We start from the raw sequence: 25,318 nt of genomic DNA on the forward strand, positions 1-25,318 counted from the left end.
AGACCGAGCGTTAAGTTGCGTAGCTGAAAACAGTCGCCGGACTGCACGGCTGAAAGGAAATTATTTCTCTCAGCATATGTGGTTGTAATCGACATTTGGAGGCCGCGGACTATGCTAGCTCGGCATCGGTCCCTCGGTCTCAAGTCTAAATGGGTGGTCTTTTTGGCGGCAGGGTGACGCTGAGATGATAGGAACATAGCATCAAAATATGCGGCATCAGTCTTACGGTTCCCGACCCCATCCACTGCCCCCCCTGTCCGTTAGAACTAGCGGTAGACCGTTCGTGGAATTGACTCAGCTCGCTGCCATTAGCGAATGAAACGTGAGCGCCGGGGCTGTGAGTTTGTGGAGGAACGTGGCTAACTTGCAGAGACGACATTAGACCGCATTTCTATTTCCGATCCTATTAGAAGGTCTTCCCAGTTACGAGTTATAATTGGTTACCAGTCGAAAATCAATTTCTTGGTAACGATGATTTCTCCTCTATGACGATATCGTATCGAGTTAGGCGTAACACTCTTTAATACGCTGATGCTCCCTCCTAACATACCTCAATTGAACGGCAATTCTTCAGGATTACGGGACTGGATCTGGAAATTATCGTCATTACGCTAAGACGGGTCAATTTACGAGATTCTCCTTTTCAAATTGGTCAGCCAAGGCTTCTGGGATTCGTATCGAGTTCTCGGTCGGTGCTTCTTATACTATTAGACACTGTCTGAGTCTGCTATTTTTGACCTGCTGCTACATATTTACGTTAGGTACCTCATACCACCATACGAAGTGCTCGTTAGTTGCAGATACGCTATGTACAACAACGCAGAGAGACCGAACAGAGCTTTGCTTTTCATCTGATAAGCGCGTCATAGTAGCCACTGCCCCTTTCCTCTGCCGTGCTCCCATCGTCTCTATCTTATCTTGTGCTTCGATCAACTTGGCAAAGACACCTAGCAGAGCATAGATATGCTCGTCTCTCCACCCCCAACTTACTGTCCGGTGTGGCACGGTTACATGAGTGTCGCCGGCATCGTGCGGCAACATCCCGTCCGCCATTCACGACATCCCGCAGCAAGATCATGTCCTGCAGGTGCCCGTAAACATGAATCTAAATACAACAAGACCATGCGATTCCGTCAGCGTCAGCCCACTTTGTGTAAGTGTAAGCGCGTGTCGACGTAGCCCGGTTCCGTCGAAATAGCCCTAGGACTGGGACGGATTCCGATCGGAAAGGATTCGAGTATTATGTTGGTCGCACCGGGACTGCGGAGAATTTCATCATTCGTCGTGGATACCGCTGCCACTCACCCTCTTCGCCCCTCGAATTATCTAGAGACGGGGAGTAAAATTAGGGTATTATGAAATCCAACTGAGAAATATATCGCGGAGAGGCCCCCTTCATTGGGCACTATTAATATCGCTGTCTGACTTGGGGGGGACTTTTCACCGAATAACTCGCCGCTAAAGATATACACACCTTTGATGTCCGGGTATTGGGTAGTAAGTAAAAAGAAAAGGGGCGATGCCGGCCTTCCGAAAAGACTAGGGACCCGAGATCCAGGTTGATTTAGATTGCGAGTGAGATTTCTCGCATGGCAGCCCTGAGCCCTGAGAGATACACAAATCCCCACTCCTCCAACCGGTTCGCCTTGCCTTGTCTTACTTCGTCCAGAGCCCTGGGATCCCTCTTCTCGCCACCCGTATGTACCTAATGTACGAGCTACCACCAAAATACATTAACTGCACAGCATCGGTATCTATATTCCGTATCTAATCCAGATATGACGACGCGGCTTGGTCACGCGGATTTACATATATAGGTATATATATCATCCATGATCCGATTCCTGGTCTATCTGTCTGGCCTGCCCTGGCCGCATAGTCGACCTGGTCTCGGTACGCGATAGGCAGACAGATGTAGTAATTCCCCGTGAGCCGAAGGAGCTGGGAGTCATATGGTAGTAGTAGGAATAAGGATCGCATTCGGCACCAGGGTCCGCCGCAGCGCTTTATACCGACGAATTATGCAAGATGGTAAGTAGCAATGCCGGATGCCTTAACGTCATCGGGTATAGGTAGCCCATGTCACATCACATCTATAGATGTCGAATATCGTCTCCAAAGCACATAGGTAGGCCAGGAATCAGTCCTATTAACAAGCCCATTCGCCCCCATCAACCCCCTTTCCGTCCCGGCCCGTTCCTACGTACTTAGTCTCCAACTCCACAGGCCATATATCGTGACCTAGCGCATATCTCTGATCACATTAAACACATACATACGTCTAACTACCGGACGACGAAAGACGTAAACAACTACCTGAAAATGAAATCCTTAATACCACCTCGTCCGGCGGGAACCTAGCCATGCCCCGTCCTATCCCGCCGTAGTATTGCATCGGTATTTTAACTCGTCCAATGGCACCCTCATCATGTATGATCATGTATATATATAGATTGAAGCATGTGATTTGTTACATGCACCTTCGCTGCATGCATATATCATAATGCATAGAGATATAAAAGCATGTAGCTAAGCCTAAGCAAGGGAGGCGGTATTCCCATCGCTAAACGTGGAGAGTCGCAAAAATACTACATGCGATGATCGACATTCATCCGGTTCCATTTCAGGCCTCCTTCAGCAGCCATATAGTAGCTGTTGGACTTTCGTGTAAATATCATTCGACATATACTCCAATACAATTTGTCTTTCTTCACTTCTGTAACCAATCTGGTTTGAGTAATTTTAGTCGAATACGAGAACCAACTGCTTGCTTGCTTGTTCATAAAATAAAATAAAAAGTTTATTTCGGTTTGTTTCCATGTTTCCGAGCGCCCTATTCGCTCGAGAAAGGCACAGCTATTCCTTCGTAATCATATCATACATTATATCGTAACCCGGCAGCCAGCCAGTTATCAATCCATCTAACCTAGCTGTCTGCCCTACGCCACGCCAAGTTCCCCATACCCGCACCTAGGTAAGGCATTCCTTCCTTCCTCAATAACGCAATGCGATCCGCCGGTTCTGAACGGCCCCCTGCATGCATATAGACGTGATATCGCGGCGGGCCCCAATCGCGAATCCAACGATCATCCAGCGACTCACCCGTCGAGATGAGAATTCTTCGACGTGATGGGCGAACTATAGCCGCCCGGTTCCTCCAACTAATATGTCGTGCCTGACAGCCATGTCAGGCAATTCACCACCAGTCGCCCTGGTCGTGCATGGCCTGGACGACCTTGATGAAGCCGGCAATGTTGCCTCCAGCGACCAAGCTAGGCAGCTCGCCCTCCTTGGTCTCGACGTACTTGTTGGCATTCTCAATGCTCTGGTCGAAGATGTCCTTCATGATCTGGGCTAGGCGCTCGTCGACTTGCTCCTCTGTCCAAGTGAGACGGCTGCTGTTCTGCGCCATCTCAAGACCGGAAACTGCCACACCGCCTGCGTTGGACGCCTTACCCGGCGCATACCAGATGGCACCGTTGCCCTTCTCTTTTCGAGCGGCCTCGAACACCTTGATCGCCTCCTGCGTGCAACCCATGTTGGAACCTTCGGCGACGAACTGCGCGCCGTTCTTGACTAGTGTTTCGGCCTCCTCCTTGCTAACTTCGTTCTGTGTTGCGCATGGAAGCGCGATGTCCACCTTGCCGACGTGCACCCACGGGCGCGCGCCCTCGATGTACTTAAATTGCGACTTGCCACCGAACTCAGTGATAGGCTTGCGGCTGAGCTTGATGGTTGCGATCTCCTTGACGTGCTCAGGGGTAAAGTGCGCGTCGCCCTCGGCAATCAGGGCGCCGTTTGAGTCAGATAGAGACACGACTATGGCACCAAGTTCAATGCACTTCAGAGCAGCATATTGGGCAACGTTTCCGGATCCAGAGATAGCAACGCGCTTCCCCTTGAAGCCGCCCTTGCCGGCGTACTTGAGCATGTGCTCGACATAGTAGACAAGACCGTAACCAGTAGCCTCTGTTCAAAAATCGTTAGCTTAGTATGTCCTTCTGAGCAGCTTAGCGGCAGTGACGGCACTTACCTGGTCGGATCAAGCTACCACCCCAAGAGAGACCCTTGCCGGTGAGAACGCCTTCCCACTTGTTCCTCTCCTTGCGGTATGTGCCGAACATGTAGCCAACCTCTCGGCCACCGACGCCAATATCACCAGCGGGGACGTCGGTCTCGGCGCCGATGTGCTGGCAAAGTCTTCGCATGAACGCCTCGCAGAATCTTCGAATCTCATTGTCACTCTTGCCCTTAGGATCAAAGTCTGCACCTCCTTTTCCGCCACCCATGTTCACTAAGGCGGCCATCATCAGCAATGCTCAGTTTTTCTTTGTCCCGAACGCAGACTTACATCCTGTCAAGGCGTTCTTGAATATCTGCTCGAATCCGAGGAACTTCAGACTATTAGGCACGCATATTAGTGACTAGTTCAGTTGAAATTGGATATTGCCGTTTTAGGTAAGAGGTCTTCTCACATTGACAAGTTGACGGTAGGGTGGAATCGCAGGCCACCCTTGTACGGGCCAAGAGCGGAGTTGAACTGGACGCGGTACCCGCGGTTCACTTGCAGGTTACCCTTGTCATCTTCCCAGACGACCCTGAATTGGATGACGCGCTCCGGGATAGAAACGACGTTCAACGCGGTTCTGTACTCGGGATGCTGCTGGAACAGCGAGCTGTCCTCGAGGGCAGCCGCAAGCTCTGTTTTTCATGTTAGTCCAAGTCGGCACCCATCAGCCATGCTATTTTAGTTTTTCTACCTTTATACGCTTGCTCGAACTCGGGCTCAGCGGTAAGATGAGACATGGTTACAATGTTAGACTTAAGTCTGTGTATAAATTTTTAAGAAACGGGGGGTATCGGCAGAACTGGGTATCTTAGACTGTGTCTGGCACGATGCTAATATAAAGGAATAGGAAATATGCCTCCTATGAACGAGTCGTCAGAAGTACGAACTTTATTTTTCTACTTTCGAAGAGTCAAGAAGAAAGCATCAGAATTAAGGGAAGGGGAGGCATTATATGGACCTCTCGCTCGAGCAAGACAAGACCGGAAGACCGGAAGACACCGTCATCGGTGCTCCTCTAGACTAAATGGTTAAGTAGTTAACATGCCGATCAAGGGTTTGACTACACGTTGCTATTGTGTAAAGGTGGCCCTTGACACCTGAGACACGCCAGGTAACCCAAGCCTTGACTTCAATGACTACAATTTTTCGCTAATGGTAGGAGGTAAGATTGTATGTAGCCTCACCTGTCCGGGGAGAAAGGTGTGGGGGGCCTAGGCCATAGAGAACGATTCCGGCTGATTTTTTCTTTTTTACCTTCATATTATTCTGGCCTTGCCCCTGTCTGGCTGAGGCAATTGTTGGCCCGTTGGATGAGATCAAGATATGCCTCAATCTAGTCGACGCAGATCCATGTCCTGGAGATTATACCCAACTTCTCTAAGTCCAGAGCGTTGTCGGCGAGAGCCAAGGACTGCTCGCTGATGTTCGGGGCTGTATGGTACCGTAGACCAATTTCTGGGAGCCGAGTGGTCATCTTCACCAGAAATTGCTAGGTTAGCTACATAATAATGACGGGACTATATTTTTTTCGACGCCCGCACAAACTGTCGTCAGCGAAAAAAAAGAAAACACTCGTAGCACATGCTCTTGATGTCAAGATGCACATGCTCGCAACCGAGCGGTGACGGAGTTCGTGGCGGCTACTACGAAACCATGTGGTTCCTCTGTGGGGGAAGTGTGTGAGCTATGAGCTGAATCGTAAACCTGGGAGAGAATCAACCAACGAGAGTCTGGTTCCGTTGCCCTACGGCAGGGTAGGGATCAGACCCGGAGATGCGAAGAAGTTTAAGCTTCGCCACAGATGTGCGGCATCTTATCAGAGAACGATGATTCGTCGGTCGAGTTTGCGACGACAACAATATTCACGTCAATTCAATCTTCGCTGGCGGATGGGATAGAGATCTCCACGGTTGAAATCTGTAGAATATGGAATCCCCTCAGCCGCCGTTCGCGGAACGACCCTGCCAAGAGTTTGGGACGACTAGGAATGGGATGTATGTATGTATGTATGTAAAGACAGGGAACGACAGAACGGACCCTGCAAGACATGCATCTCGCGGATATTTCGATCCAGTAATATCCCGCCAATGCATATATATTGCGTAATAGCTACCAGAGTTGCGCTGACTAGTCTCGAATAGCTATTTGACCGAGATGTTCCGCGACCGGAGTAGTTCGGACCAGGCTCTGTCTAACTTCATATTGAGAATCGCTACGAAAACCAACCGCGAGCGAAGCTCATACGACTTACTATGTATAAGTTAGTTCCGAGCATATAGAACTGTTCGTTCTCTAGGCTGACAATTCTCGCGGCATCATCTTACAAGGTGGCATGCCACTACATGTACGACGTGATATCCTCCGCGATCCTAGAAAGCATGGTCATGTTGTCGATGGAATTGGTAATTTGAGGAAAAGAGAATGTTGTATTCGGGAAAGTTTCGAACGGGGCTTATTAACCCCCGATCTAAAGAACTCTACACAATATCCATCGCACCTTCCCCGAAGGTAGCTGAAACGTAGGTAGCTTCCATATGATGTGTGGTTATGATGTAAGCCATTCTACTGTGTTATAGTTTCTAATTTATAGCTACCTTAGGTACATATCAAGTAACTACCGAACCTTAACCAAAATACTACTAAGACGACTGGAAACTCAACCTAATGGCAGATGATTATTCATAAATAAATCGATATAGCTTCAAAGCCGAGGACTTCGACTATAGTAGCAATTAATGGTCTACTAACACTCAACCAACTAACCTCAAGCCCATACCAGTGAAAAAAGACAGTCATTAAAAAGCACCGCTCAGAAGCAACCACACCATCCCGCTATACGCACCAACAACCCCCATCACCCAAACCACAACCCGCCCTCAAGACTTCTCTCGCTTACCACCGCCACTGCCATTCTCCCCACCCTCGCCCCCATCATCCGCCACCCCAGTATCCTTCATAATACGCCCCAGCTTCTCGAACGCGGCGCTGAACTCCTGGCTATACGGCGACATGTTCCTCATGTGGTGAAGCTGGTGAGAAAGTCTACGCTTCTGACGGATGGCCGTGAAGCAGACTTTTTGCAACGTATCGCTGCAGCATTGGGAGTCAGTTACCTGCCTATACAAGAACTGTGCTGGCGAATAGGTAGGTAGGTAAGTAGGTAGGGAGAGGACTTGCGCTGCCGCTATAGCATCTACAACGCGCTGCTCTCGTAGAGCATCGGCTTCTGCTCGGATTGTTTCCCTCCTCTCGTTCTGGTAGTGGGCTGCGAGGTTGACGGTCGTGAGGAGGCACAACTGGTCGATATACACGTTAGACCTGTGCGGTGATGATACCTTATCGTATGGTCATATTACTTACCCCGGTGATGAGCACTTTCTCGCTTGTCTTGGTCGCCATTTTGATATGCGTGAGCTAGTCGGAATCAAAGCAACAGGTGTGTGTAGTCTCGAGGCTCTAGCAAGAATGCTTTGAAGGATATTCGTAAAAGAATGGGATAGCGAAGATATTGGTAGAGGCGTGATATTTCTGTCAAATTAGAAGTAGTGATTTTGCCCCTGAATGATGGATTGACTATATCGTATATACTGTCGAAAAGGAAGCAAGAAAGTTGAAACTGGATCATAGAAATACATAGGTATTACTATGTAGATTAAGCCAAAGTATTTGGCATCTGGCTATCTGTTCTACGTAGAAGGAACACACTTCAACTCAGGGGAAGTAGGATCCTCTCGGCCAGACATCTGGGTAAGTACATAGTAGTCTTGATAACAAAATGTCATTGCCATCATCAAGCATTGCCAAAGCCCCTGTAAATGACACAACTCTACTACAAATTGATTGCAACGTTAATAGGTATATGGTGTCATCTCCCACGGCGCTCGAGTCTGCGAAGCACTATTATATATCACTTCGCCATCCATAAATATGAAACCATCGACCCGGACTCCATACAATCGTACAACGTACAACGTACAACCTTGACATAACGCCGACTTCTCCCGGGCCCGTGGATGCCTTTGATTCTAATATCTTATCATTACCATATAGCAGATTGGTCAAAATCGAACCGCTTCAACTCTTTGCTCCCGTCTTCCACATCCTTCTTCGCCTTCATGCGCATGTAGAAGATAGGACAGTCCTTGCTACTGCAGATGACCTCGCCGTGCATACTACCCTGACATCGCTGGCATTGTGTCCATAGTCGTCCAAACCGGACCTCCAGATCGGATACCTTGTCCAGTGTCTTCTTGTACAGCTCCCCTACACGTGGCGCACAGTCTGAGCAGACAGCACCACCACTTTCCTCCTTGCCCACGAGTGGCTTCTTGCAACCCATGCATGTCATGGTCTTCTTTGCAAACTTCATGAGACCACCTACCGTTGGCGCCGCAACTGATACCGAACGGGTATGATCACCAGTGAGGAGTGACTTCGACTTTGTTTCTCCAAGGATAGGGTCGAAGATACGACCAAGCGGCTTGGCTAACTGGTTGTCCAGGTAATATCTTGTATCGATAGGCACGTTGTTCTCAAGAACGAAGATCGGATCTTCCGACTTCTCGAAATTTCTCGCTCCACTTGCGCCTTTTACCATAACGTATGCTACTCGATCACCTAATCCGGGCGCGGAACCGGCATCTCGTTTCTTCATGCGATGCGCAAGTTCGACGTGGGCTTGCTTCGCATCATAGCTTTCTTTGGTGAGAGCCTTCGTAATCACAAGCTTAGACATATCTATCTTGTTCTGCAGTAGATCCGCGATTGTATCTTTGACGTAGCTGTGAGGTCGGTCAGTATGATAAGGGGTATAAATTAAGGAGGTAGACATACTCTTGGGCTCCCTGGACATCCTGGTCGATCAGGATCATCCTCAAAACCTTCTCAATAACGGTCTGTACTAGCAGACAGTTATCTCTCCTGACAGTCTCGATACCTTTGGTATCCATCTTGTCGAACTTATCGGGTCTCGTCCAGAATAGACCGGCATATCGCTTTTTGTTGATTAGCAAGTACGGGAAGTAAACCTTTTCGAACTCTAGCTTGATAGGTTTCACAAATTTTGATGACACATAATTCGCCGCCTCTTCGCCGAGCTTCATCGCTTCAGCTAGGTCCTTCGTCCCGAATTTAACCATGACGGAATCCGTGTCACCATAGATGACTTGGGCGTCATGGGAATATCCATTTGCGATACTGTACTTCTTCTCCACTTCGGCCTTGGTTTTCTCAATCATTTGTCGACCAAAACTTGTGGTACTACTGGCGATCTCGAGACAGGGGAGCTTGCCGGTTGTGGCACCTGTAAGACCGTAAACACTGTTGGCGCTGATTTTCAACGCGAGCTGACGACCATTCAAGACGGCCTTCTTGAACGGGTCAGTCTCGACAGCTAATTCTCTTTTAGCCTGCTTTCTTGCTGAGAGCAGTTCCTCGAGGATCTGAGCAAGAAGACCCTTTCGCTGCTTAGCAGTGACGAACATATCACCGTTAGGTGTAACGATATAGTCCTCATCTTTCTTAAGGTCAAACTTCTCTACTGCTTTCTTGTTCAAAAGAGTTGTGTAGCAAAGATTGTGCGCTTGCATAATACTTGGATATAGTGACGCAAAATCAAGAGTTGCGATAGGCACGTCATAGTAACCTCGAGTGGGCTCGATAACTGTAGCACCTTCGTACTGATCATCCGAGCTTTCTGATTTCATATTTGGAATCACAAGCTTTTGCTCGAGAGCCTTCCGGAACAGCTGGCTCATGAACTTGACCTGTTGTCCACGGGAGAGAAGGAAATTGAACGGAACTCCTGTGACTCTGGCCATTTCTGTATAGTTCGCAAGACAGGAGAGCTTGTCCATTAATCGCTGAGGTAAGTAGGCGTCCTTCAAACAATATAGCGCTAGACGACGTCTAGATTCTGGCGTGCCGTTAAATAGTTCGGTAATCATCGTGTAGTGCACATCTTCTTTTTGTTCTCCGAGGAAGTGAGAACACACTGAATTGAGTGTATAACTTCTGAGATGGTGATCTCTCTGAATCAATTGCAAGAGGTCAAGCTGTAGTCGACCATTCGTGTTCGTAGTCTTTGTATCCCGATTTCCCATTTGCTTACTCGAGAGATTTGTCTTTTTGGTGAAGGTTTTTACACTAGGCAGACGAGTCCAGTAATCGAAACCATGGATCTTGAGGTGATTAGCACGATCGAGTAGATATGGGAAATCGAAGTTGGCAATATTGTAACCAGTAATCAAATCAGGGTCGACTTTGTCAAGGAACCGCTTCCAAGCCATAAGCATTTCTGATTCCTTCTCGTAATCTAGGATCTCGGTTGCTACTATAGGACTCGTCCGATCCAAGCAGAATACGTTCCGGACAAAAGGCTTGCTCTCTCCATAGCGAGTTACGACGTTCGCAATTTGGATTACTGGGTCTTGGTTCGCTTCTGGGAAAATGCCTTTTCGCCCGGCACATTCGATATCGAAGGAGAGAATCCGCAGAGGCGCCATCTTGGACCACTCTCCTTTCGGTTCGTGGGAAATTAGGTCTCGGTAGCTAATCTCGGCTTCAATCTGACAGCTCGATTGCCGCTGACCCTCTGGTATTAAACGATATGACTTAGCGGGTGCTTCTACCCATGACATACCGGGAATCTATAACGATCAGCACGCCTCCTTTGTACAATTATCGTAAATTGCGTACCTTGCAGTCAACCATAAAACGTAAAACATATTGGAGGTTATCAAACGTCATTATACCCCCTTCGACCCCCTTCCACATTCCTCTCCAATTTGCTTCGTTCTTCTCGAAGGCTGAACGCACTTTCGAGATATGCTTTGGATCTGTAACCGTGATCTTGATATACGGACTTTGCGTGTTGCCCTGGAAGCCGTATATATTCTCTCGTAGGACAATTTGGCAAGAATATATGACAGGTTGAAGTTGGGATAGCTGACTCTCAAGGTATGCTTTGAATAATTCGCAGTCTTTAGGCGCGAAGGAGACAGGGGCGGCGACGTAGAGGTAGTGCTTGAAGTCTGTAACGTGCATCATCACGGAGTGGCCATTCTCAGTCACACCGAAGAGCTTGACAGTAGTCTTTCCGCCATGTAGAGTACCTTCTTCGGCTTCTATCTGTTGGAAGGTGAGGCTGTCCCGAGCAGGGTCGAAGTTCACAACGGGAGGGCGTTCCCATGCTTGGTCCTTTTCTGAATTGGACTGCTTGAGCTCTGAAATATCTTGGCTTAACTTCTCGAGAACTTCTGATTCGAAGGTACTTTTCGGCTGTGTTGATGTTAATTTTGAGCCGGGACCCTGCTGAGAACTGTTGAGACGCGACGCCGGGGAGGATAAGAGCGGCTCGAGACGGGGCTTTTTTGCGTTGGGATTTGATTGGAAATTTCGACGACTTGAAGTGTCCCCAAGGGCACGCTTCTGAGGTAGGAATTTAGTAGCCATGGCTATGTCTTTCGAGGACAGACTCGATGAGAAATAGAGAGAGGGCAATCAGAACATCAGAACTTCTGTTTGAAATACCACTGATGATGATGATGGTATATGAAGGTACCTAAGTGTAGCAAAGCACAAATCACCTATAAGTGGTTTAAGTGGTTTTTAGAAAAGCGCGTCGCGTTAAGAAGATAGCAGGGGTCTTTGGCGGGGCGCACACGCGTTAAAACGTCACGTCACTAGGTACCGCCCCGCTTATCACCTTATCACGGGGCATTTAATTGGCTAATAGTGCATTGGTTCATATGCGCGTATGCGTACCTTCTTTAATGCGATTCTTTATGCCATCTTTAGCTAAACCTAACATAGTCGCATCAATGTTTGTTTATTATTTAATTATCTACTAGGTATATTGCTGGTATATAGCTACAACTATTCAAATAGTTATGATTAGGCAGTATATTAGGCAGTATAAAGGGCATATATCATAACATCGTCATATTCTCTTCCCCACGTATTATATGGAACTTCTGAAGAACAACACTTCCTACCAAATAGTAGAATCCGTATAGTTCAAATATGTAAGGGTAAGGCAAGACAATATTTCACATTAAGCCAAGTATGACTGTCTATATGAAAGGTCTCTAGTATACACTTTTCACGGTATGAGATCTATGCTGGTGAGGTCTATAACTCCCGTCCACTGGCCTTCTCAACAACATCTTCGTCTTCCTTTTTCTCTTCGACCACCTTCCCGGTAGGGGTCCACTCCAGCGCCTTCAGTCTCTCCGAAAGGATGGGATGGGAGAAATGGTAGCTCGCATACAGCGAGTCTGCGTCCATCGTACTAAGATTCTGGATCTGCAGCTTGATGAGAGACGAAGCTAGCTCAGTCTGGTAACCCAGGTTGCGAGCGAAGGCATCGGCCTGGAATTCAAATCGTCGGCTCATGATGTTCATGAGTAGCTTAATAACAAGGTCCATTGGTGCCAATGCATCCGAGAATAGAATGAACCCGATGATAATAGGGTGCTCATTGATGAAACCGAAGTCGGCATACAAGGAGTTGTTGTTGACGAAGACCGAGAACAAGCTGAAGATATAGAACACGTTGATCTGTTGATGATTAGTATGTCTAAGGTGTTTCAATTGGACGTTTTGGACAAACCTGAGAGACGCCAAAAAGCCTAGTAGTGTGGCCGAGACTCCAGTGGCCGAGCTCGTGAGCCAGAACGGCAACGACCTCCTCTGGGCTGCTCTTCTCAATCAATGTGTCGTAGATGACGATATGCTTCTTCCACGGAAGTCCGAAGAAATAGGCATTGCTGTGCGCACTGCGCTTGCTACCATCGATGACGAACAATTCATGGAGAGGGAAATTCAATTTCTTAGCCAGTGCCTCAGTCTCGGTCTTCAATTTGCCTTCCTCCAGAGGAGACAGCTTGTTGAACAAGGGTAGAATGAAGATTGGGTAGACCGTGATCATGAAAACCTGAAGAACAGCAGTAAAGAGCCAGAGATACGTGACGAACTGAGTACCCGTCTTCTTCACGATGGCGAGGAATCCGGCAAGAACAGGAGGCGCAATGACGAAAGCGAGCAAGTTTGACTTGATCATATCCGTGATGAACAGTTTGGGCGTCTGCTTGTTGAAACCGAACTTTTCCTCCAAGACGAACGTATGGTAGATGTTGGCAGGGAGTGACAGAACTTGCTGGATCAGGATGAAGGTGAGAACGAAGACAATTGAGTGCGATATCTCGCCGCTAAACCGAGCGGGAGCGAAGCGAAGGAGACCACCAGTCCACGTCCATAGTTTGGGGAGAACATCAAAGTGAATGAATGCAATATTCTGGATTTGACCCCAGAGACCTTTTACAAATCCAAACTTTGCTTTAGCACGACCATATTCCTGACTTTTATCGTAGACATCCTGGGTAACTTCTTTCTCAAGAACTTGGGGGGGCTTCGTCTTCTTTAAGACTCCATACTGGCGTAGTGATAGGAATTCTTCGAAGAGATACTGGGCGACAGAAAAACCGATGATGAGCTTCTTCCACGGGAAGAGGGGTCGGTCTAAGAACCTAGCTAGGCGCTAATTATACAATGTTAGCAATTTTCTAGTTATAAAAAAGGGTTGTAGAGCATACCTGAAGGATATCCATCATGCCGAGATTAGAAGGTTCGGTGATGATGGGAGCTTTAGGTCTCAGGCTAGCTGAAGGAAAGACCTATAATTTTGTAGGCAGGTAAGCTCGTAAGCTCGTAAGCTGTCATCGAGAAACCGTGTCAGGTCAGACGTCAATGTGGCTAGTAAATGTGGTACAAGGGTACAAGCTAGGTACCTATGGCATAGCGTCTGCACCGCCTCATGGACAATCTACCTACATGTAGGTACCTAGGTACCTACATAAAGTACCTCCTCGCCAACTTGAATTTTAGAACAAAAACACATCAACACACACATCAACACAATCACATTTATTGCTCAGGACGATATTCGTGAGAAATGCAATTCTTCAAGTATAATTACATATGTTAGGTACCTATGCGTGTAAAAGCAAGACTGATGGCGGAGGAAACGCCAATTTGCGGATGGGAAATCCCATACTTCCTTTTATTCTTCTTCAATGCGTAGACGGCCCTTTTCGACTTTCTAATTGCTTCTATACCAGACCGGAGCAGGCCGCTAGCATTTAAAATAGCTGCCAACAATGCGCCCTACCTCATATTTGCCTTGACTCTTTCTAAGAGTTGCTCTCGATTATCTCCTTTCTGGGGGTGAAGATTGCGCTAGGCGTAGTTAGCTAACAGAGTAGGTTAAGTAGAATATGGGGATATTCTTACGGCCGCGAGCCATCTTCTAAGCTCCTCCCGCGTCCAAGTCTCGGGATCTCCCTTGGGATCATCCTGAGAAGGGAAGATACTCCCGCCGGCCAATGACCACGCGAGAGCGGCTGCAACGAGCCCGGAGAAGGCTTTGATATAAGCACTCATCAGTATGGCGACGACGCAACAATTTATATGTACTTAGCAGATGTACCTAGTACAGCGTTCTGCTCGCGTCGAATTAGCTCGAATATCCTTAGCTAGCAATGGAAGACTGATAGATGATGTTGGGATGTACCTTGGATTTCATAGCATTATCAAGAAGAGTAGGCATGGCTGATTGGCAATTCGGACGGAACTTATATACATAAAAATGATAAGTAGAAGGCTGTATTCCGGATCGCCGATATCTAAATTCAGTGATCAGGCAACTCTGTCCCGTTTAAATCATGGTTCTTTTCATAGAAGGACCAATACCAGTATCTATGAGTCTTCAGCTTGTGATAGTGGAAGCTAACGCCACGTCATCAGCCACGTATGGTATTAGTGGAAAGCCTCATCCTTCATTGAATCTCGATATTGGAAGTGGACCGTGCATACTTATAACACTTATCTCTTATCGATTACAAGAACCCTCCCCACTATCAATACATATTGAGAAATCGCTTAGAACCCTGTCACGGAATTTCGCCCACACAATTTCGCAACACCGGCAGAAAAGTCAACTTCTCGATTCCTACCTCTATCAACATCGATTCCGCCATTATACCGCCAAAATGCCTCAGGAAATCGCCGATATCAAGAAGGTACAGTTGCGGTCCCAGAACTCTGTTCGATTGAATTTTGGCTAACAATTGAGTTATTTAGTTCATCGAGATCTGCCGGCGGGAAGACGCCAAGTGTACGTGACTAGATAATGAACAGAAAATAGTTTGGTGTCGGTGCTGGTTCTAACAACTTGCTCATTTACAGCCGCCCGGATCAAGAAGAACAAGAAGTCATCGCAGACCAAGTTCAAGGTCCGATGCTCCAAGCACCTCTACACCCTGATCCTTAAGGACTCCGACAAGGCCGAGAAGCTAAAGCAGAGCTTACCCCCGAGTACGCATTGACTCTTCGCAAACTGAAGCTTCGAATAATCACTGACATTATAACCACAGACCTACAAATCAAGGAGGTTCCCAAGAAGAACAGGAAGGGCAAGCACACGGCATAAGTTCTAACCACGCGTCCGGGGAAAGGAAAACTACCAATCGCAACTGGGGAAGTCTTAGGATGATGGACGGATAGGCGTCTACGAACGCGGTCATCGAGGACCAATGGGGAGTGATGCATATGCTCTTGTAGCTGGGCTGGTATTTTCATGAGGCGGCGTCTAAGGATACCTTCCGAATTGATGTTTCTCGAGCACGATTACGCTTGTAGACAAATCACAACAATTGCACAAAATCCCGCGATCAGGGCCTTTATTTCCAAAGAGCAAACGAGAAGTTCTTGTTGTGTGCTTAATCATGTCTTACAGGATCCTCTCGTAGTGCTTGGCCTCGGTATCCTTCGCAAAGGACATGAGTGCCGCTGAGAACTGGGGGAAGTCCTTTCCTCCTACGAATTCCATATGCTTCTCAACGCTTGGCCACGAGCAAGACAGAACAAACTGCTCCAAACTCTCATCTTCCTTTTCGATGCGCCAGCCGAACTTGACTAGTGGTGTATATGCGTCCAATAAGTGCTTGTTTTCAACCCAAGCCTGCTCAAATGCCTTACGCTTCTCAGCCGGAATGGTTACGATGCTTAAACTAACGATGGGACTTTTCAGCAAGGAGATATTGCCGTCCGGCCCTGATGCATCGAAGAACTCGGCGTCTGCAAGGTGAGATACGACTGTCTTCTCCAGCGTGAAATGCTCCTTGAGAGCCGGGTAGGCAGTCTTGTTCTCGGGGGAAGCTAGCCAAAGCCCATGCTGAGAGACGGATTCCCAGTGAGCCGTAAGGAGGGTGATAGATGGATCCTCGATTTGCCGGAAGAGGCCTACGCCACGGGCTTCTCTGTCCTTCGGTAATGTCGGGAGGTTGCGGGCGCACCACTCATCCTGGAAGGTTAGGGCCTGGTTCGTAGCATCCTTGGCCTCATCCCCAGCGGGCCCGTGGACAGCTGTAAGCCATGCTAGCTCTGTGACTGTCATGATGATTTATTGGTGATATAGTAATGGGATCTGAACTGAACTAATAAATGACTTTTGCCTCGTAAAACGATGGGGAGGTGAGTTGATAACAAACGAGGTTATTATTGTAGCGTTCCTAGTTAGGCCGCGTTACTGAGAGTTGCCTTGCTACCCTACACCGCATTTACCAAACCGAGAACCTAACCCAGTCGGGTCAGTTACGTATGGGGAAAGTTCCGAGACGGGGTATAACCAGCCTAGAAGCCTTAAGTCCAATTATAACGATCATTACCGCAATGACATTCATATACCGTCACATAGCCACCCGCCCTCCTTAGTGCTGCCGCGCTCAGTCTATATGAAAATGTTCACATAACACGATTTCTAGCAAGTAGTTAGCCCATGTGTAGTGAAACTGGGTTAAGCATACCTAGGCAATATCTCCCATGTAAATATTTATGTACAATACAGGCGACAACGCACCATTCTAACAACCAATGGATCTTCATCAGTCTGAACCCAGAAACTAACTCGTCTACCCCTCTTCCAAGAAACTGCATGCACTTCGATACCTATTTTCGGGTTTATACTGTCTTAATTCGTGCATTACTTAAAATACTCTATACTAAACTAGGTTAACTACCTAGCTACCTAGTTACCTATACTTTCAAAGGTTTACAAGTGCTATAACAGTTTTCTAACAACGTTATACCATTTTTTATCATTAATAGCGTTGTTAAGCTGTTGCTTTTTAAAGAAAACATGTTTAAGACTTCATGTTGGGCAAGACAGGTTGATGTGGTAAGCTTCTTATATGAAATTAAGAGTGTTGACATCCTCGAAACTTATCTAATAATTCAACCAAGCGCCCTATGTGCTCACGGACAGTGTCATATTACGCGGGGTTACATTGCCATCTCTAGGATGGCGGATCTATAAGCTAACTCTACATATATGTGATATTTGGTAGTATTCATCTCTAGGATAGCGTAACAGGCGCCACGATTATTCCCATGGTATTTCACTACCAAGAGTCCAATTTGAAAAAAAACATCTATAACAATGCATATGTATTCAATATATACTCACATGCTTAATGCAAACGCATGTGCACAAGGGGCTATCTACAATTTTTCAGAAGCGAAGAGATCCATCCCCCAACTAAGAGGTGCGGCCGACAGTATGTGTAAAACCCCCATTCCCATTTTCTAGCCACGGCATTAATAAGCTACCACATGATGCTTCCCGAGAAACCACACGCTCGCACAACCTAGGTCATAAAGGATATGGAGCTTAGAAGGCGAAGTACATGATTCCGCTGGCGATGACGAGAGCCGCCACGCTGGCGCCGAGACGAGCCTCGGCGCGGGCACCAGCGCCAGGGGCAACGGGAGTGGCGGTCGCGCTGCCGGAGGGGGCGCTGGAGGGAAAGCCCTCGGGGACGGAAGAAGGTCCGGTAGGGACCTGGCCGCCGGAAGACGGGGCAGTAGGGGCAAAGGTGCTAGATCCGAGAGGAACGGGGGTGGTAGGGCCACCAGTGCCGGTGGGCACGGTAGGGTAGCTAGTTCCCGAAGACACTGGAGGAGCCGGGGAAGAGGAAGAAGGCGGGGCGGCGGTCTCCGAGCTGGAGGAAGACTCGGTAGGGTAGCTACCGCTAGAGCTGGAGCTGGGCACCTCGGTGGAGCTGGAAGGAGATTCCGTGGGGTAACCACCGCTGGAGCTAGAGCTCGGGGTCTCAGTAGAGCTGGTCTCCTCTGAAGAAGAGGGCGACGGCGATGTCGGGTAGGCGGAAGAAGAGCTGCTAGTAGGTTCAGGGGTAGGCTCGGGGGTGGAGCTAGTAGTCGGCCCAGTTGGGCCAGCGGCGACGTCGGCACAGAAGGTGTCGATGCCCTTCATGACACTGCCTATATTCGGTATTAATTTTCTTATTCTTCATTTTCATATCATATGTAAGTAGACGTACCATAGTCAGTCGTAGAGCAATCCCTTCGCAGGCAGATCTCACCGTCGCGCTTGACGGTATAGACGGAGGCGCAGATACAAGCGTTGTCGCCCTCATCGCAAGTGGTGTGCTTGTCGACGGCCTCAGTGATACACGGGGCCCCGCAGGCCGGGACGTAGTCAGCTACGTTGATGGCGGCGGCGACGGCGGCGAGAGCCGGAAGAACAAGCACTCGTAGAGGTGCCATTATTAAGTAACTGGTAGGTTTTGTTGTGTATATTATTCCTTAGGATACGGATACGTAGCGAGCGAAAGTGTCGAAGCGAGCGTGTTTATAATTCGAAAAAACCTTCTCCTTATTTTTTTATAGAGGTGAATGACCTTTGCTACCTCGGTATGCAGTTGGATATGTTAAATTACAGTTGAGAGACTAGGTGAATGGATGGGAGGAGGGTTGTTTTATAGATGAGAATCGGACATGTGCACTCTCTTAGAAGGTTGGTACAAGATGGGGCTGATCTACGTTCGGCGATAATGTATCGTATGTATGTACCTTACGGTATAAGTATAGATGATCGACAATAGGACGTAAATAGAGATTGCTCATGACAGGCCTAATTGCCCGAAACTTCAAACTAACCCATGTTACTTTTCGCTTGCCGTGCGGTACGAAGAGGCACATGGGAAGCAAAGCTTGTACAAATGTAATAGGTTCAATGTTGTAATGGGGAGATGATGGAATTTGGAGAAAGCCACATTCTTCCCCCTTGAATGGGTTAGATTGGGCAAGATAGAGTTACGTAGAGTTACGTACCCAGGTATACACCAGGTATGATCCAGGTAGGTAATCCAGGAAGGTAGGTGCAGCTTCAACTATGAGTGGCCAAAGTTACAGGACTACAGCAACTTAGCAAGTCACACCAACCACAATTAATGACCACTTAATGCGCGGTTGCGTTGTTCACATTAAAGTTTTTCGTCCCTGCCGTCCCTGCATTTAGACGGCGGAGCCAACCACAGCCCGTATACAACCCGACGTGAGCTAACAGGCCGCCAAGATCCGCCCATAGGCCTTGTTTCAACACCCCGATCTGGCAGGTGGAGTGCTTGAAACGCACCGAAGGAACAGCCCATGCCTTACACAGTACCCTATTGGCCTAGTGTAACGTGCCATCGTTTACCCCGGACTGACTGTTTTTCACTCTTTTTCACTATTTTATCTGAACTTGTACGACCGCTTCATCAATACGGCACCGTCCTAACCTCCTTCGCCTGCTCCAACTACGCAGGGAGGAAGCGAGAGGAGTCAACGCCTCCTTATTGGTCCCAGAATAGCAATATGCGCGCCGCAGACTAACAGAATAATACACAGCGGAAGAGGGCGATGGTTTTTTCTATTGTCAGCTTGTCTCCTTGACATCTGTTGGATCTGATTCCGAAGTAGGACTAATATTTACTTTCATCCCTTACTTAGCTCGTTGCCTTTGTTGGTGTTGCTAGTTACCAGCTAACAAATCCAGCCATGTGAAAAAGCATCATATTCCTGGCTTAGCTGAATCAAAATCGTGGCTGTTGGCTTGGCTCGCATTGTGACGGCCTGTTGGAGTGGTGAAAGGTAACGCATTGCGCCGCAGCCACATATATATATAAGGTATCCACTCGTATACTGACATGTTTATATTGTTATAATAGTCAGGTCTTGGTGGAGGTTGCATCCGTGCGTTTTCATGCCTCGTAAAATAGACCAACTGATCTTTTTGACAACTCCGAGCGGCTGGCCAAGAGTATAATAATGTTATAGACTATACCTCGTATACGACGTCATTTGACCAGCATGATTATAAATAGAAGCCGTCGTAAAAACCATGTTGGTAGCGACAAGAGTGCTATCCTTCTAGAATTTTTTTTTCTTTACGAACAAAGACTTGAAAGTACAAATGTTACATGGCCACCTAGTAATGGGCGTGAGGCCAAATCGGGCACCAAAGCAACAATAATATTAGGTAATTATCCGCTCCAACAAGAAAATCAACATTGACATAGGTTTGGTTCTACCAAGGATCGTTCCCAACAAGCTGTATGTACGACCACATACCGAATAACGTCTTGGCGGGAACAATTCGCCTTTGAAAAAGTGGAGGAAAGGTCGTAATGGTGATCTGTTGGTGAGATTTACTGAGAAGACGACAGAGACGGCAACGAACCCATGCCGCTGTCTGGGTGGTCTCATCCTCGGGTCATGTGAAGTCGCTAATGACACAGCAATGTACTGTTTCGGCCACAAGCAGCCAGGTGATCTACACGATGACCTGCAAAGGACCAGGCAGATTATTGGAAACCAAAAAGTCATATCGTCGATCATCAGTCTGACAAATCTCAAGTGAACTGCCTCACTATGGACGTGTCGCCACATAAGTCGGTGAATATTCTGTCACGAGGTGGAACTAAACAGTAGGGAAACAACTTTGCTGTTCCGCAAGGAACTCTAATCTATCTACGAGAGTCTGAGTCAATACATTAGGTACTGAATATGTCCTTTGTTCTAGATGTCTCATCTAGAATCCTGACAGATTCCAAAAGCCATATGAAGTCTACTCAAGCATATTTAAGGTTAGTTCGTACTCTACCTATGTACTCATCCATCAAATAAACGAAGATCTATCCTATGAGGTGGCTTCGTCTTCTTCCAATCCTATAGCGAAGGTTTATTGCTCACTATACTCCGTCTTGCCGCAGCCTGTAAGCGTCCAGGTATGTCATTGAGTATAATCAATGACCTACAAGACAAACTTGACTCCCCAGGTACATGTATGAAACCTCACTTACCGCTAGCAGATATTATGCGGGCATTTGGATAGAATTAGGTACGCTCGATGATATACTTCTTAATTCAACAATGTTAAGATTAACACAGCGATCATAATCGAAATGGCCGTAATGGTTTTTAAACTGTGATGTCTTCTAAGGGATGGTGTGATTGGCCGAGTCGCCATTAGGAGTATTAATGAGGATACAAGTAAGGGATTGAAATATAACGTAGCCCTTCCATGAGTAATTATCAACCTATCTAATACCGAACTACTAATAATAGAGAGCATTTTGCTTTAGGCGTTTCAGCGGTCCAGGGAGTCTAAACATATCACTCCTCGAGATAAGATGAAGAGCCGCATAGAATAAAGAAATCCCCCAGTCCAAAAATACGAATGGAATGACATGATACAACATAAGATGGATCTCAGTGATAGTACAAAATAAATCATGAAAGAATGGCGACTTAAATGACCTAAATTCTCTAGCAGATTCTCATAAAAGGAAAAGAAATCTATAAGTAGTAGGTACCTCTTAAGATAATAGGTATAAGTGAGGAGGGGGCTTAAAAATATAGTAATGTGATTTATAGCGTAAATACTCGACACTATAAAAAGCACCTATAGTGGCCAACCGTTGGAAAAGATTCCTTTAATATATTCTTTAGGTAATTGGGTAGTTTAGGGCTATATGGCTTCTTAGTATGCTATAATTGCCTATGCACCTTTTTGATTGCTCCCCCTATTAGACATCAGGTGAATAATCGTATGAAAGCTTCCGAGATATAAGATATGTGTATAATTTCTAGGTTTGCGTGTAAGCGTATTGTTCCTCTGATAAAAACTACCCTTATAGCTACCTCTTAAGCCATAACGTTAAGCTATATAAACCGACTACCCCAACCGTCCGTGCCTAATATACTTTATAAAGCCACGACAGCACGGAACTTACCCGAAGCTACGGTTAACCTTTTATAAGGACACCTAGCAACATCTCGAATGTTTAGCCGACCCGAAGTAGATTTATAAGTTTAAGGAACAATAAGGCATTTTAACAAACGATCAATGGCCAGGTTGGTGCGGCCTAGTGAATTATTCAAACTCCCCGCCCTACCTAAGAACTACTGCTATTACTATATACTTACCGCATACCTATGCAGTATTGTTACGAATGATCGCTAGGTCTTGGGGCTTGATTCCCTAAGTGGCCACATTACTCTTTTTTCTTTATTTTTCTCTTTTTTTCTACGTATACTACACCACACTTATAGCAAATCAATCACTGCTATCCCTTAGGGAATATAGATCGCATACTATATAATCTATTAGTTAATATCACTATGGTATTTCTGCGATTTTAGGTAGCTCATTGGAACCTTAGCACCAGGTTCGTCTTATGATAGATACGGGTAAAGCCCTAACCGTCTTGATCTTTGCTCAACATATAGGCGGACATGGCGTGTATTCGCCAATAATATTTCCCTGTTCACACATATTTTGGCTTGTAATTTATTTGGTTATCTTGACAAGATATAATGTCTTTTTTTCAGCTTCCTTAACAAAATTGATATACGATCTGTTAATACCGAACACATGATAAATGTTAACTGATAATATTGTGTCTCATAATGTGCAATTCTCCCCCCCCCTAATACTAAATATGTTGCTTATAGCTACTAAGATGCCGTGACTGGTCTATACAACCTGAGAGCATTTGAAAATAAGAAACACTGCGCGGTCCTGATGTTAGTGACGTAAACAGCCTTGCCAAACCTCCCGGTCCTATAAAAAAGACCATGCTGTAACAATGACCTGTCAGATATGATAACCCCAACTGCAGCCTTCCGCCCGCACGATTTCCCCTCGATTCCAAGAACGTACCGTGTAGCTTTTCCCTGGTCTGGGAGTGAGTCAGTAGCCGGTTGGTGCCACGACCTCCGCACTGGATGGCTCGAAATGCATGTATGGTCGCACAACGTGGTTATGGGCGGGATAATGGTTTCGAATTAAGGCCACGAGAAGACCTCGATTCATATATTTAATGCCGACTCCCAATCTTTGGGCAACATGATTGTTTCTTGGTAAACTAGGGAAAATGGGGCCTAAGAAAACATCAGGAAGGCTGGGGATGGACCCGTACTCGAGATTACTTCGTCGATTCTACGAACCTTTGATTCTGTTGAGAGTCCTTGGGCAGACGCGAGGGACACATACTTTGGTCTCTCAAGATGACAAGAGTCAATCTAGACAATTCAGACGTAGAAGACTGCTCCGCAACCTTTCTTACCTCTGCGATTATGAAAAAGGAGGTGATACGACTTCTTCCATTGCTCTTGAGGACACAGACCAATGCTACATATTTTGGATCGCGTCAAATACAGCTCGTGCGGGCAACAGGAACTTGGGGTTTTTAAAAGCGTCGCTGGAACAAATACGTCACATCATTGTGCTTAAAGAAGAGCAAAGGAGTCCCCTTGAGGTTAGATTCACCCGCGCATGGGTAAATTTTGCCGAGAGGAGAGTGAAGAAGGAGGTCAAGTTGCTATCGAGGGCGATAAATGAGTGCAAAAGATATATCAACAAGGAGAATTCCGTACCAGGTTAGTTGTAACTGCTTAATTGAATCAAGCTATATACTTACGCTGAATTTTGCAGATTCCCAATTAGGCAAATGGCTACAGCAATTCATTCCGGACAAAGGGAAGCCTGTGGCTGATATTTGCTTCCAAGCTTATGATCAACGAAAGACACCGGAGTTTCGTTCACTAGAGGGTAAAACTTACTCCGGCAATGGAGACATCGATCCCGGCGAATATGAGTCTCTTTTCGCAACAGTACACCATCGTCTGGGGCGATTGGCTCACCATGTCCGAGCACCAAAGGAAGTTATCGAAGATTCACTTGAATTGGCTCACCTATTCGACGCGTACGAGATTTGCTTGGTTAACCCACCACTGCTTAACCCACCACCCTCTCTTACCGAGCTTCACAGCATTGTCAAGCGGATGCTGCCGGACAAAGAACCAAAATTGGAGGAATATATAGAGGCTCTAGTATCTCTAGACCATAAGTATCATATTGGACAGGGAATCCACGAGGAATATAACAACAAAAACTTCCAACTGCGCGTCCACGCCGAGGTTCAAGTTCTAGAACATTTCTGTACGAACCAACTCCGTTACGTTGATAACGACCACTACATCGGATGCAGCAAGCCGTCATGTTATTGTTGCCACCTCTACTTCCGGCACCACAAATCTAGGCCCGTGGAACCGGAATCGCATCAGAAGATATATCTGAATTGGGGAGTACCGGCGTTGCCCGAGGGATCTAAAAGTCCGGGCTATAATATGCAGCGAGATCTGATGAACGAGATGGTGAAAACGATCAGGAAAGATGCCCTGGCACAGATTATACAGAAAGCAGGGCCGCTCAAATGGCACCCCGATTCGCTGACGGGGATTACTATTTCAACGACGGCACTTCCCCCGGAGAAAGTGCACCTTGAAGAGAATCCCCTCGAAAGACAGTTGACGAGTTCGAGTTATGGTGTGTCTCACTATTTATTCACCCTCGAGCCTACTGCAAGAAACTAATATGCGCAGACTCTACCATGCCGGAAGTCATTCCCGTCACGGACGCACAGTCGCGTATCGCTGAAGAATGGAGCAGCTCTTCCCTCGACAACGATAATTCGTCGACCTGCGAGCCTCAAGGTGAGGCCGTGAGTGAATTTCACTCCGATTCCGACTCTGATGGCGGGGCCTCTTTGTAGTGTTGCGACTTTATGACATATGTTATCTTTTGCGGGACGCCGTGTGAAGATGGGCTTGGTTGGCTTGCAGCTTCATCCCGTTGAAATATATTATCGTGCTCTCATGGAAATGGGAAATGTCGCATTATGTAGGCCTGTAACTGTTTTATCGGAAGCGGTCTTAAGTACCTAACCTAGAAGGTATATAATTTAAATGTTAGTTATCTCACATCGTCTGATTGAAGATGAGATAATTCGAGGTTAATGTTGGTGTTGTAAACTTTAAGTTTATCAAAGACCTTGTCGATTGTCT

The 25,318-nt window shown here is 46.9% G+C and overlaps 10 protein-coding genes across 10 annotated transcripts; 2 read left to right on the forward strand and 8 right to left on the reverse strand.

The window, feature by feature from the left end:
* Positions 1-2,962: 2,962 nt before the first annotated feature.
* Positions 2,963-5,343, reverse strand: F4813DRAFT_220616 (NADP-specific glutamate dehydrogenase). Its single transcript, XM_049239796.1, has 6 exons — positions 4,761-5,343; positions 4,476-4,701; positions 4,352-4,401; positions 4,034-4,294; positions 3,038-3,969; positions 2,963-2,970 (listed from the first exon to the last, which is right to left on the reverse strand). The coding sequence occupies exons 1-5, from the start codon at positions 4,804-4,806 to the stop codon at positions 3,197-3,199; spliced, it is 1,356 nt and encodes a 451-aa protein (XP_049103158.1). The 5' UTR covers positions 4,807-5,343; the 3' UTR covers positions 2,963-2,970; positions 3,038-3,196.
* Positions 5,344-6,945: 1,602 nt separating this feature from the next.
* On the reverse strand, positions 6,946-7,468 carry F4813DRAFT_385728 (uncharacterized protein; the record flags this gene model as incomplete). Its single annotated transcript, XM_049246295.1, has 2 exons — positions 6,946-7,365; positions 7,430-7,468. 2 exons carry the CDS (start codon positions 7,466-7,468, stop codon positions 6,946-6,948), a joined length of 459 nt encoding a protein of 152 aa, XP_049103159.1.
* Positions 7,469-7,740: 272 nt separating this feature from the next.
* On the reverse strand, positions 7,741-11,688 carry F4813DRAFT_346762 (DNA polymerase family B-domain-containing protein). Its single transcript, XM_049241878.1, has 3 exons — positions 10,766-11,688; positions 8,903-10,716; positions 7,741-8,850 (listed from the first exon to the last, which is right to left on the reverse strand). Exons 1-3 carry the CDS (start codon positions 11,519-11,521, stop codon positions 8,109-8,111), a joined length of 3,312 nt encoding a protein of 1,103 aa, XP_049103160.1. The 5' UTR covers positions 11,522-11,688; the 3' UTR covers positions 7,741-8,108.
* A 277-nt stretch (positions 11,689-11,965) lies between these two features.
* On the reverse strand, positions 11,966-13,761 carry F4813DRAFT_346763 (peptidase family M48-domain-containing protein). Its single transcript, XM_049241879.1, has 3 exons — positions 13,663-13,761; positions 12,681-13,607; positions 11,966-12,628 (listed from the first exon to the last, which is right to left on the reverse strand). The coding sequence occupies exons 1-3, from the start codon at positions 13,678-13,680 to the stop codon at positions 12,200-12,202; spliced, it is 1,374 nt and encodes a 457-aa protein (XP_049103161.1). The 5' UTR covers positions 13,681-13,761; the 3' UTR covers positions 11,966-12,199.
* A 217-nt stretch (positions 13,762-13,978) lies between these two features.
* On the reverse strand, positions 13,979-14,898 carry F4813DRAFT_346764 (uncharacterized protein; the record flags this gene model as incomplete). The annotated part of the gene is made up of 4 exons (XM_049241880.1): positions 14,640-14,898; positions 14,556-14,568; positions 14,360-14,490; positions 13,979-14,305 (listed from the first exon to the last, which is right to left on the reverse strand). Coding segments are annotated over exons 1-4 (247 nt in total), but the record flags the coding sequence as incomplete, so codon positions are not given.
* Positions 14,899-15,117: 219 nt separating this feature from the next.
* On the forward strand, positions 15,118-15,557 carry F4813DRAFT_378836 (ribosomal protein L38e; the record flags this gene model as incomplete). The annotated part of the gene is made up of 4 exons (XM_049245381.1): positions 15,118-15,147; positions 15,209-15,242; positions 15,314-15,442; positions 15,502-15,557. 4 exons carry the CDS (start codon positions 15,118-15,120, stop codon positions 15,555-15,557), a joined length of 249 nt encoding a protein of 82 aa, XP_049103163.1.
* Positions 15,456-17,012, reverse strand: F4813DRAFT_220952 (uncharacterized protein). The gene is made up of 4 exons (XM_049239797.1): positions 16,933-17,012; positions 16,814-16,886; positions 16,618-16,759; positions 15,456-16,553 (listed from the first exon to the last, which is right to left on the reverse strand). The coding sequence occupies exon 4, from the start codon at positions 16,521-16,523 to the stop codon at positions 15,858-15,860; it is 666 nt and encodes a 221-aa protein (XP_049103164.1). The 5' UTR covers positions 16,524-16,553; positions 16,618-16,759; positions 16,814-16,886; positions 16,933-17,012; the 3' UTR covers positions 15,456-15,857.
* Positions 17,013-17,795: 783 nt separating this feature from the next.
* Positions 17,796-18,691, reverse strand: F4813DRAFT_385733 (uncharacterized protein; the record flags this gene model as incomplete). Its single annotated transcript, XM_049246296.1, has 2 exons — positions 17,796-18,406; positions 18,466-18,691. The coding sequence occupies 2 exons, from the start codon at positions 18,689-18,691 to the stop codon at positions 17,796-17,798; spliced, it is 837 nt and encodes a 278-aa protein (XP_049103165.1).
* Positions 18,692-20,875: 2,184 nt separating this feature from the next.
* Positions 20,876-21,926, reverse strand: F4813DRAFT_346776 (uncharacterized protein; the record flags this gene model as incomplete). Its single annotated transcript, XM_049241881.1, has 1 exon — positions 20,876-21,926. A coding segment is annotated over exon 1 (208 nt), but the record flags the coding sequence as incomplete, so codon positions are not given.
* Positions 21,927-22,829: 903 nt separating this feature from the next.
* On the forward strand, positions 22,830-25,276 carry F4813DRAFT_346782 (uncharacterized protein). Its single transcript, XM_049241882.1, has 3 exons — positions 22,830-23,851; positions 23,907-24,800; positions 24,857-25,276. The coding sequence occupies exons 1-3, from the start codon at positions 23,347-23,349 to the stop codon at positions 25,024-25,026; spliced, it is 1,569 nt and encodes a 522-aa protein (XP_049103167.1). The 5' UTR covers positions 22,830-23,346; the 3' UTR covers positions 25,027-25,276.
* The last annotated feature ends 42 nt before the right edge of the window (positions 25,277-25,318 follow it).

The sequence above is a fragment of the Daldinia decipiens genome, assembly GCF_022478715.1.
Source record: "Daldinia decipiens strain CBS 113046 unplaced genomic scaffold F4813scaffold_4, whole genome shotgun sequence".
Taxonomy (NCBI): Eukaryota; Fungi; Ascomycota; class Sordariomycetes; order Xylariales; family Hypoxylaceae; genus Daldinia; species Daldinia decipiens.